Source organism: Pleurodeles waltl, chromosome 6 (genome assembly GCF_031143425.1).
Source record: "Pleurodeles waltl isolate 20211129_DDA chromosome 6, aPleWal1.hap1.20221129, whole genome shotgun sequence".
NCBI classification, from domain to species: Eukaryota; Metazoa; Chordata; class Amphibia; order Caudata; family Salamandridae; genus Pleurodeles; species Pleurodeles waltl.
In genome coordinates, this window is record NC_090445.1 from 1,661,936,878 (window position 1) to 1,661,949,032 (window position 12,155).

The 12,155-nt window shown below is 43.6% G+C and overlaps 1 protein-coding gene across 1 annotated transcript in view; it reads right to left on the reverse strand.

Annotated features, from left to right (window-relative positions):
• The window catches only part of PMPCA (peptidase, mitochondrial processing subunit alpha), an 88,487-nt gene that overhangs the window by 13,517 nt on the left and 62,815 nt on the right, over nucleotides 1-12,155 (reverse strand). Inside the window, exons 9-11 of the mRNA XM_069241605.1 lie at nucleotides 12,020-12,138; nucleotides 10,986-11,076; nucleotides 6,293-6,355 (exon numbers count right to left, since the gene is read on the reverse strand). Coding sequence (XP_069097706.1) covers nucleotides 6,293-6,355; nucleotides 10,986-11,076; nucleotides 12,020-12,138 — 273 coding nt within the window. The remainder of the gene's footprint in view (nucleotides 1-6,292; nucleotides 6,356-10,985; nucleotides 11,077-12,019; nucleotides 12,139-12,155) is intronic.

Below are 12,155 nucleotides of genomic sequence, written 5' to 3' on the forward strand. Positions count from 1 at the left end.
GGGAAAACCTGTCCGGGGGATCAAGGCAATGAAACGGTGTGGCAAGAAAGGAATATCCAGTTGCTGTGCTAGAACAGTTGGGCCTCCGAGCCTTGAATGGTAGCTCTGAGGCTAACACTAGGCTGTGTTCACGCACTGGACAGACACTTCACAAGCTATTTTAGACTATACATTAGTCAGCCTGCCGCTATTTCCCAGAGTTGCTTCCTTCAATAAAGTACAAAAGCTGGAATGTGACCACTTTCCTCAAATGCTCGAGCTGGCAGCTAGCCCTATATCATCCAGGGATCAAACCCCAAACTCCCAGTTTACAGTAAATTTCAAGAAAATCAAATTGTCTCACAATTCAATTATACCTATAAAGGCTACAATGGTGCAAGTGTTGGAGTTTTATCAAAAAATAAACTTGAATGCATTTGAAAACTGGGATCTATTTAGGAACCTCTTGTTACGTAGGCTCACTAATCCTACATTGCACTGCCTAGAAACGGTAAACGGGGAAAGGCCAACCTGGAATCAAGAACACTGAGGATATCACCAGCTTGCAAACTGGCAAAAAATAAGCTCAATGAAGCTCTGAGAGCATCAAGAAAATCACCAAATAATCTGGCACAGTTCTTACACACTTGCCACCCTCAGGAAAACTTTAAGAAATGTCCTTTGGATTGAGAAGAAGAAATCTGAAGCATCACACCGGGCAAAAATTATTTTCTTAAGTAAAAATCCAAACTTTGTCTGGGAAGAAGTTAATCGCATTAAAAGGGCGCCTTTTTTAAACTCGCAATATATCTGAAGCAACATGGGCTGCTTACTTTGTAATTAATTTTAATGCTCTGGCAAAAGATCAACCAGGAGACCCTGCCTTTAGGTGCTAATGCCAACAATCTTTCACCATTGGCAACAGGCCGCCCCCTTGCCACCCCCCTGTCCCCCACCAAAATTCTTGCAATTGAACTAATAAGAATAAAATCATGTCAAATAGAAAAAATAATTGTGTGAGGTCGAAGGTATTGTTTTTCTTTTGCAGTAATCTGCAGCTGCTTTAGGGATAGTATCAGTCAGAGACACCTAAAAATGTGGATGACTGGAGAGATTCGTAAGCAGCTGATATCTAAGTTCAGGAGTCAAAAGGCAACGGTCGGCCGAACGCAAACTGTTGGGAGTATCAAATCCTCCCACAACATATGTGCGCTTTTTCAAAGTTAATGTGAATGAAACGAAGTGGGTGTTGGCACTCAAACGTAAAACTAGCCAATAGTTGTCGTCTATGAGAGCTACTGGCTTTGGCAATGTTTTGCAGACATGCTGTACAGCAGTGTGGATGCCCTTTAGTGTGGCAAAAACTAATATAAACAAGCATTTGCAATGCAATAGGTCTCACATTTTCTTGAGTTAGGCATTATAAATTCGTAACTGGATTTTTCTTCCCACATAAACTGGTCAACCCTGCCTCATAATTTCGTATCTTCCTGCCATATAATTCTACTGAGCCTGAATATAACTAAAGCACTTCTATTTACCTTCTTCCTTTATCTTAAAACATACAATTATCATACAAACCTTTATCAAAATAAACTTTTGGCATTAGACTGTATTGTTCAAAACACTAGAACAAAACCATCATTTGGGAGGGATTGGAGGGTGACAGGAAAGAGGGAGTCAGGAGTAAAAATGTAGAAGACAAATGGCATTGTAACGGTGTCATGGGCCCTGAAGTAAGAAAGGAAAATGGTTGACTGAATTTCGGTAGAAAAATACAGCAGTAATTAAAGCTGATGAGGTCCGTAGGTCTCAGGGCCTCCATGCCACTGCACCTGTTGCCCCATTGGTAATTAGGCTTCAGAAGAGAAAGCGGATGGGGCAGAAAAGAGAAGCAAAAGGAATACAACAGACAAAAGAAAGAAAGAAAGGGGTCACAAAGAAATGAAAGAAAAACAAGAAAATGAAAACACGACTAAGAGAACCATTAGAGCAAACGTGAGAGACAAAAGAAAAAAGGGAAGTTAGAGAACGAAAGACAGGAAAAATAATGAAAGAAGTGTGAAAAGAAAGAGAAAAATGAACATTAGAGAAAAAAAAAATATGGTGAGACAAACAAGCAACGAAAGAACCAGGACATGTATGTACTGACACATTTCCCACAGACACAGAATGGGAAAAACACTTTGACACTTCGGGCCTGACAAGTAACTTGTGGCTTCCACACACAGACGGGAAAAAGAAGGATTTATAGTAATACGTGAATTGACAGTTAAAAGGTAAGAAAAACACCAGCAAAAGGAAGAAAGAAAAAAAAAGTTAACAGCCACACACTGAGTCAAAGTAAAGAGCAAATAAAAAGGCAAAAAGAATGAAGGGAAGAGAAAAAATTAGTGAAAGAATGAACGCCTGATGAAGAAAAAAGAGGAACGAAACAAGGAAAGACATAACCAAGTTTTTGTGAGTTTGGAAGAGGCGGTAGCAAGAGGAAGAGGGAAATAAAAATGGGAGAAGAGTGGAACAGTTGAAAGTAAGTGTGAAACTTAAAGTGTGGATTTTAAGAGCTGGAAATAGAAAAGTGGGTGAGAAAGAAAACATTGAGAGTAAATAGAGCACAGGAAAGAATGTAGCGAGATAGGTGAAACAGACCTTCCCAAATTAAGATGGCAGCTAAGAATAGATTTAATTGGCTCCCCCATGTCCTCAAACAGAAGTCAGAGTGTGGAACAGCGGGGTGATGCAGAACAGCAGGAGGTGCATCTGCAGAGTTGTATGTGAATCATAATACAACAATATTGGGGCGCTTAAGATCAGGATTGGAGGTATAGATAGAGCGGTGTCCCGGCCCAGTGGTGGAATAACAGAAAGGCAGCGGGTCAGGAATGAGAAAAGGAGCGCCGTATAATTCCTGGTATTGGAATAATGGGGTGCTGCAGGTTAGGGCAGAGGTGCACTGACAGTGTATGTGGACTGTAGTACTTGAATAGTAAAGGGCAAACAAGGTTAAAAGTGAGGTATCTTAATGGAGCTATGTGTGAAACTTAGTATTGGCGTGCCAGTGCAGTGTGTTAGCCAGGGGGTGCCCTGGTGAAGCTGCGAGTGCGGCCCGGCAAGGGGGTGGCATTGCCTCTGAACCACAGAAGCAAAGAGTCCTGAAGGTGGTCGTGCGGGAGCCTCAGTACTGAGAAGAAACGTGCACTGAATGTTAGAATTGATGGATTCTGGTGGAGCTGTGGTGGTTCCCATCAACAGTGGCATTGGATGTTAGACTTGAGGTGCACTATGCTGAGCTGTGTTTAGCTCTTTTGGGTTGGCTTGGCAGTGGGACTGAATATTCTAATCGAGCTGCTGTAATGGAACTGTATATGAGCGGGGTAACAGTATAGGAAAGGAAGTGACCAAGCCGGGGTAGAATTGAGGTGCACTGATGGAGCTGTGCACAAGGTCACAGTACTTGAACAGCAGTTTGTGCTGGCTAAGAACTGAGGGGTGGGGTTCTGACACAGCTGAGCGCCTTGAGTGTGTGAACTGAGGTGCACTGATGGAGCTAAGCGTGAGGTCGAAGTACTGGAACAGCAGTGCGTGTACTGACTGTAAGAACGGGGGTACTCTGGCAGACAGCGTGTGTGGGGTCTGGTGCCTGTGTCTGCTGTCTGTGGGGTCCAGGCCCATGCCTGGATTGAGTAAACGGAGGTACACTGATGGAGCAGAGTGCAAGGTCCCAGTACTGGAACAGCAGTGTATGTACTGACAGTAAGAACTGAGGAGCTCTGGCAAACAGCGTGTGTGGGGCTCTGACACAGCTGAGGGCATGGAGTGTGTGAGAACTGAGGGACACTTTTGGAGTTGCATGCAAGGGACCCTCCGGCCTTGTTCTCGGCACCACAGGCAGGCATAATCTGTAAAGAACATCCAAGCCAAGGAAAGGTAGAAGCCAAGCAGCTGATGTAGGGTCCAGAGAGCCCACAAAGACCAAAAGTGACCAAGATATCAGCCTGATTTATAGCCTTGTTTACAGCTAAGCTAAACTCAGAGCAAGAATGCTATGGAAATGAAAATGGAAGCTTTGCTGGGCAGGAGCAGGAAACAAAGTGAAACAAATGTCCCCTATAGACCAGATAAACAGGAAAAAGCATAGTTATACAGTAGTTGGTCTCTGCTCCCACACAGAAGGAGGGACAAAGAGGCATGACTGACCACTAGCAAACAAGGGTTTTCAAATGACACTAAAACTAACAAATGAAATAGCTGGAAGGCCACAGAAGAAGTATACTTAAAAGTATGCAAGAGGTCGTACACTTAAGCTTGACCTAAAAAGCACTATTATGCAGCCAGGGCCTTTTTTTTTAATTTTTTTTTTAAGTGCTTTACCCTCGATGCAGCTTAATCTTTTTTCATTATTATTTTTAACCATGCGGCACAGCAACCACAGTTATACAGCATAGCAACAAATTGTCAAAATCGCAATGCCCATGCTGTACAGTATGAACAAAAAGCAATGGTAGAGCCAATAGTCTCAAAGACAAGGCCTACTGGCTGAGCCAGTACTTATTAGGTATCTGCACAACACTCCTGTGATTCTGAGAAAATCAATTAATAGTGAAAAAGAAAAACATTTATCAAAAAATCCTAGCACATAAACAAAGCAATGTGCCCATCTCCTGTCTATGCCTTTATGAAAATACATTTGGAAACTGATAACATCTACTGTCACAAAAAAGCAGGTAACATCTATTGTCACCATAAACATCAATTTTTAAGGAGAAAAGTGCTTCTCTGAAGTGTGCGTTATAGTAAAACCGTTACGAGAGTTTTGACAAAATTGAAGTGGAATAAGAAAAAATAAAAGCAGTGTCTCAATCACAGCACGACTAGCAGAAAGACAGCAATCAAGCGGAAGCAAATTAGTACTTGATCCATGCTGCAGAAGAAAGTAGTAGTATTGAAGCCAGCACGTGTTGGCCATTAGAAGGCGGCTATAAGGAGGAGAATGAAGCCCATAAGAGTTGAGCAATTCTGGTGCTGCAAGCCCCTTGTTGTATACAAAATCTCTTGCAACAAGAGTGCATGCACTGTCACAGGGGAGACCCAACAATTGCTATCTATATGGGCACCCCACCCCAATATGCTTAGGCCATTTGCTTTACAAAACCTGCTGTGAAGAAGTCCAAACATGGGGGCACATGAGAGAAGCTTACCATGTTCTGCTTTGTGGCAAACACGTACAAGAATTTGAATCTGCCAAAAGCCACACAGCTAAAAGCCCTACTGCTTCCCCACGTGTCTGATTACATTCAACCCCACCATTAATTGCCAAAGATGGAGTCTTTTGAGAATGAAGTCTTTTTGTGGGTCAATTTCGATTTATTATAAATTTGTTGTTTGCAAACATTATCCTGAATGCCAGTGCCACCCTAACTAACAATCATATTAAAATGAAGTGTGAAATTTTTAACTATCCCAGGTCACCCCAAGCTGTTGTGATGATCTGGAGGTCTAATTTTATCACTCCGCAATTTCTACTGGTGAGCTCTTCGCTACAGTAGGCAGAGATCGCCATGTGGCGTAATTGTAAATAAGTGCTGGTGTTTTGGAATGAGTGCCCTTGTCATGCACAGGCAAACACAAATCAAGCACTGCTTGGTATACAGACTCTGTCTGCACTTACTTGTAGTAGGTGGTATCTAAGCTTAAGCTACATATGAATGCAGCTCCTCCTAGAGGGTAAACAGAAAACCACACTACGTGCCCTTTTATTCCAGTGTTCACCATTCTTGATGTTTATTTCTTTCATTGACATATCCTGAATCTCTGTGCATTATAAAATGCATTTTTATAAACTTGTAAATCTTGGTGTATGATTGTTCAATTGGTGCAGTAAGATGGACCTCCTGTCTATGGGGAACGTCGTTGGTACATAAGGGCCTTCAAATTGTCATTTTTTCTTTGTATACTTCGAGAAGATAAAGAAAAATCAAATGAAAGGATTCCCTTAGTTATCTGGGCCACATAATTGGAGAATGCACTCCACAACCACAATGAAAACTTGGCTTGGCACATTTATCCTTCTTGCAGCCTGTCTCAAAGTTCACTTTCCTATCAAATATTCTGAAAATGGGAGCATTTGTTTTTTATGTGGAGGAGGTGGGACAGGTGTCAAATTCATTCGGTCACAGGCTGCCTTCCATATAATGCCCACTGAACATCAGATAAATACCTGTGTGCTTCCCTTCCATCAAAGATAACCATCTCCTGATTCTCAGTCAGCTTTTTATTTAAAAATGAAAAACAAAACTGAAGTGTAGCCACTCACCTCCCCAACTGCTCCTGCCATTAGTGTAAATTCTCTCGTAATGATTTCTACCATTTCTCGGACCTAAGAAAAGGGGTTAAATATTACAGCAATGTGAAAGGAGTTCTCATAACCTATAGACAGCCAAAGATGGTTACTAAAGGAGGAGAGGACTACTGTAAAGAACCAGGTTGTTACATTTACAGGAAGCTTCATCTTTCATCCAACAGTACTGCTGCAGTGATAGACTCTCCCTGCTGTAGACCTGCAACTGATCTGTACAGACCAACAGTGATATGAAATGGTCCTTCGGCCCTTACCAGCTCAGTTTTCAGAACATCACCAATAGAAAATGTACACTATGTTATAACCATTTATATACAGCATGCTGCAATTAATATACTACTACTGGTTATCCTAATAGCAGATCCATTTCCCCTGCAGGTTGGAGTCTGAAAATGTCTGTGATCGTATGTTGTAGAGCATTCTGGTGCTTATATAGCCATGCCCCTGGTCAAGAAACCATCCGTTGACCCAGCCACAGCACAAAACAACAGACCCATCTCCATCGTACCATACCAGCCAAAGCTCTCAACCAACACCTTAACATCAACCAGCTCCTCGATGCAACACAGTCCGGATTCAGGTCCAGCACTCGTTGTTGCCACAGGTGCTTTCCACATAATCCTTGACAGAGAAGCCCTTATTCTCAGACATCTGCAGCATTTGACACAGTCTCACAACCCATCCTCATCAGACACCTGCACAAGACTGGCATTTAAGGACCTGCTCTCCACTGGATCAGTTCCTTCCTAAGGGATAGCCCACAAGCCTTCAGCCAGACACCTCACTCCTTGGAAGTCCGCAAACGCATCTGTGGAGTGGCTCAAGGTTCCAGCTTAGCCCCACCCTCTCCAACGCATTTATGATACCACCGGCCAGTATCATCCATGCAAAAGACATCAACATCCTCGCCTACATTGATAACAAGCAACTCGTGCCTTCCCCCCATGACAAGACCTCCAACACAAGAAACAAGTGCAATGGCTACATGACCGAAGTCACTAACTGGATGAAAGCCAAATGTCTCAAGCTCCGCATCGACAAGACAGAAAAAGTGATCTTCTGCAAGAACACCCCACCATGGCAGTCCAACTGGTAGCCGGATGTAGGAAGCTGGCTCTTTATACGATATACCAAAATGAGATATATTGTGCAGAGTTCAGGGGTTCTCTTACTAGTGGACAGTGGCTTGCTTTAGCAATCCCAAGGTGCTCTTTTTTAGGGGGTAGTGTGCAGCCCTAGGACTATCAAAGAGGAGAGTTAGACATCTGCAAATACACACACAGTCAATACATGAGACACACAACTCAATAAGGACATCCACACCAATTACAAAAAACAACGAGTATCTTTATGTAGGTTTAGGCACCAGAATAAATACATACAGGTAAGTATGTTTTGCAAGAGAAAAACTTTTAGGTTTCAAAAGTCAACGGTGCATTTGTCAGATGCTGCAATGTTATCCGGTGGAGGAAAAAAAGGTACGGCATACAGGCATACTACAGCAACTTACGGGCCCAATCTCCTGGACTTAGGGTGGTTACGGGGGCAAGATCCAAGGCCACACCAACAGGTCACAGCAGGCTGCATTGGGGCGGCCGGGTGCGGAGTGCCCCGTCTAAGTCAATGGGGATTGCTCTGGGTAAAAAGTTGCTGCAGGTGAGGACCGGGGGACCAGTTAGGTTGAACCAGCAAGTGGGCGAGGCTTGGGGATGTAGGGACACCAGTGGTCTTCTCCTCAGTTTAGGGCGTCCGGGTGAAGAGGTGCAGTGGACCATAAGGTTTCCATCAACCGGAGGCAGATGTCGTTGACTGGGGCCTGCGGAAAGAGGCTGCAGGCTCTGGCTTGAAGGTTGCAGTAGAAAGACCCACAATTGACTTTGTATCTGGGAAGGCTGGGACCACGCGGGTACTGTTGGCCCACTTCAACACGGGGGTAGAGGCTCAGGTGCAGTGGTGCTGTCCACCATCGGATTTCCGGGGTCCGGAGTCCTCTTCAGTGTTTATTGCTTGCCTGTAAGGTTGTAGGGAAGCAGCTCTGCTACTACACAGAAGTTCCTTGTGCGGGGGTGAAGGCTATCAGTCTTCCCAGGCTTTTGGAAGTTTAAGCAGCTAGAGGACAAGGCGACTTTGGCACTATTGTCGAAGTCGGCAGGCAGGCTGGCAGGACTGGCGCCAAGTCTATCACTGGTCTTCAGTTCACTATTTTTTCTCTCTGGAGTGTACTTCAGGTCAGTGGGATCTGATTTCCTGGTTCCAGCAGCTCCCCTAAAAACTGAATTTAGGGGCATTTAGGGGAGTGAAGGGTAGTAGCCGATAGGCTACCAACCCTTGGGGTCACTATGCCCCCTATATGACAACTTCCTGTGGGAAGTGGGCTTAACCCTGTCCCGGGGTTCGCCTAATTCTGCCAAAACCAAGACGGCAGATTTCTAAATGTTACGTCCACATCAAGCAGCTCAGGTTAGGGGTGGGACTGACCTGAGAGGTGGACACACCTCTCTGAAATCTAAATTTCTCACCTGTGCAGGTGGCAAATGGGCCCTGGGGTGGGAGGGTATAGTGTTGGGGGCAGAGACTCCCTTCAGAGCGAGGCCAATCTGCAGCATACCAAGGGCGGTGGAATGCAGATTTGCAGGTCATGCTGTTGGGAGAGGTATTTAAACACCCCTGCCAGAGCAGGCTTTGTTCCTGTCCATCTGAGAGCAAAGGCTCTCACCCTTGAAGGTCAGAAACCCTTGGGGTTCTGGTGGTGGCAGGTTAGTTAGAAGTAGTCTGTCAGCACACAGGTAAATGGTAGGTTTTCAGGGGGCACCTCTAAGGTGCCCTCTGGGTGCATGCATTAATAAATCCATCACTAACACCAGTGAAGGTTTATTTATACAAGGTGTTTAATACCAAACATACCTATTTTCAGTGAAGCCATCATGTAGCTGGGAAACTCGTACTAACCACTGTCCAGCACATGTACTTAAAATGGTTTCCATGTTCACTCACTATGTCTGAGAATTGCCTAAGATATAGCAGGGGTATGTCTGCTCTTGCATATATGTCTTCATATGTAATATAATGCACCCTAACCCAGGGCTCTAAGGCCTGCTGAAGGGGGGGACTTACATATATAGCATACAGTGTTAAGGGAGATGGCACACAGGCTGTGTAACATGTCATGTTTTCACTTTTAGCTGCACCAAGACATGCAGTCTGCAATGGCAGTCTGCCTGTACTAGGTGAAGGGTCCCTGAGGGTGGCACAATACATGTTACAATCCTTGAGGACCCTCTTTGGTACCCATGTCTTAGGTACAAGGGGTACCATTTACTGATGACTTAAAGGGGGGGCAGAGGTATGGCCAATTGGGGAACAATAACACTTAGGAAACTGGATCTGTCAATGGGGACCTGGTTAGCAAGAACCCAGTGCAGTTTAAATAAAAACTGCATCAATTACCAGACACACAGTGACGGGTGACCATGTCAAAAAGGTGCACTTTCCTAAACGGGACAACTCAAATCCACACACCAACACTGATGCCAAGAACCTCCGAATTTTTCACTGACAGCAAGATGGGCATGGGCATGAGCATGACCACACGAGTCAACACAGTCACCCTGAAAATATAAAGGAAGATTTTCAAAATGTTCACAAGCAAAACTAGAAAGTGTCACTCATGCCCTAGTCACCAACAAGTTGGACTATGGGAACAACAACTACGCCGACATCACCAAGCAATTCACTGGAAGAGTGCAATCCATCCAGAACTCAGCAACCAGACTCATGCTCAAACCCTTACACTGATCTCACACCATATCACATCAAATGGAGTTCTGCTGGCCCCAGTTACACAAACGTGCTCAATTCACACTCACATTCAAAGACGCACACAATGAAGGCTCCACCTACCCTAAACAGTTGCATCTCCTTCCACTGACCACCCCAACATCTCTGCTATGCAGGACTCCTACTTGCACTCATCCCACTCTATATCAGAGCCTGCTCCTCTCTTCTTGAATTCCGCAAAAAGCTAAAGACCTGACTTTTCAATTAACCAACGTACCATTGGCAGGGCTAAGCACACACCTGCTCAAAGCCAGGATAGCGTCACGGGTGATAGTGTGCTTTACAAACATACATAATATAACACAACATGTATAATTTGACTTTTTCGGTGTAGGGCTGATTGGTGGCCTGATATGTAAAAGGACCACATGTGGCTCTTTTAGATAATTTAGAAATTATGTGAAATCACTGGTATTTAGGTATATGATTGAAGTATATGATTCTAGTATTTCAGGTAATGTGTTTATTATTTGTTTGTGGAACTCTTGCGTCAGTATGTCCCTTTTATTAGGGATTTAGAGTTTGCAGCAAATCGAAGCGTGAAAAGAAGTTCTAGGCAGGTTTCCAATGGCATTAATACATCATTCTGATGTTCCAGTCATCCCTTTTTACGTGCCCTCCACAAACACCAAGATATCAGTACTTTCATCCATTTACTTCAAGATGTTTTATTTTGTTTTTACAGTGTCAGAAAGATATTAATACTATTTTATGTATGCATTTTGGGGGATTTAATTTGCACTAAAATATTGTAATCAAGCAGCTCGAAATGTAATCATCAAAGACGTTTATCAGTCAGTCTAGTAAATACCTGTCTTGGATCAGCACTGGCATGTATGCACAGGAGCCCAGTATCCTCATAACTGTGATGATATGAAGTTGCATTGTACATCCAGTGGTGTCTGAAGAAGGAAAACAGAATTAATGCACATGAACACCTTAAGCTTCACTTCACTGATGAAGACTAACAAAACTGAAACCCTTCTGAGATTGTCAGTGTTCCAGTTTAAAGGGAACATATCCTGCTAGTTTTGTCTAGACTACCCCTTTTGGGATGGGCAAACACGTGTTAGCATATGGCTGATCCCTGCATGTGAGACAAGATAACACTAGACTGTAGCACAGAGTAATTACCAAAGGTTGGGTCTAATTCAAGCATCCAATTAATCACTTTTGGTGCTGCCTAAATAACCGAGCCAAATAGCCAGCATCTCAAGAGAACTGTGAACGATTAACAGAGTAAAACAATATAGCTATGCATTGAGGTGGAAAGAGAAAGACAGTTCTACCTCCCCCTACAGAATGAAGTTGAAATATTTTGTCTAGGGCTGTAATTCTTTTTCCACGGTATACTACCTTGTCAACATTATTTTGAACAGTCTAGAAATTCCTAAACATAGTAACTGAACTAAAAGTATTTCTTCACTTCTTGCAAGAACTTGAAGCATTCTAGATATTCCTAAATTCCACAATAAGCATGTCTCTTTCTTGTATAAGAAATACATACACTGAGTTATGTTTGGTTTACAGAGCCTATGTTTTATTTCGGTCATAAATAGCGAAGGATGATAATCATAATAATTAAATGTTCATGCACAGTTGCCTCTACTGCAGTTTTTGGATGCACTTCCGGCATTGAACATACATGTAGAAAAATACCAAACTCCAGCAGCATCCTCGCTGCAGAATTAGAAGCTAAGTCACAGTTAAGGGGAAATGCATGGAACAAAGCTCTCAACCAGGGCTTTCAAACACAAACCTGTTGAGTACGTTGAGGTACAGCCTGGTGAACATGCCCTTGCCTGGCCCTCCTGCAGAGAATTCCACCGCCCATCAAACACAAACCTGTTAAGTACGTTGAGGTACAGCCTGGTGAACATGCCCTTGCCTGGCCCTCCTGCAGAGAATGACCCTCCACCGCCCATCATCATATTCAGTACAGCGAATGGTATAAAGTCTTCTTCCTATGCCACAAGAAAAA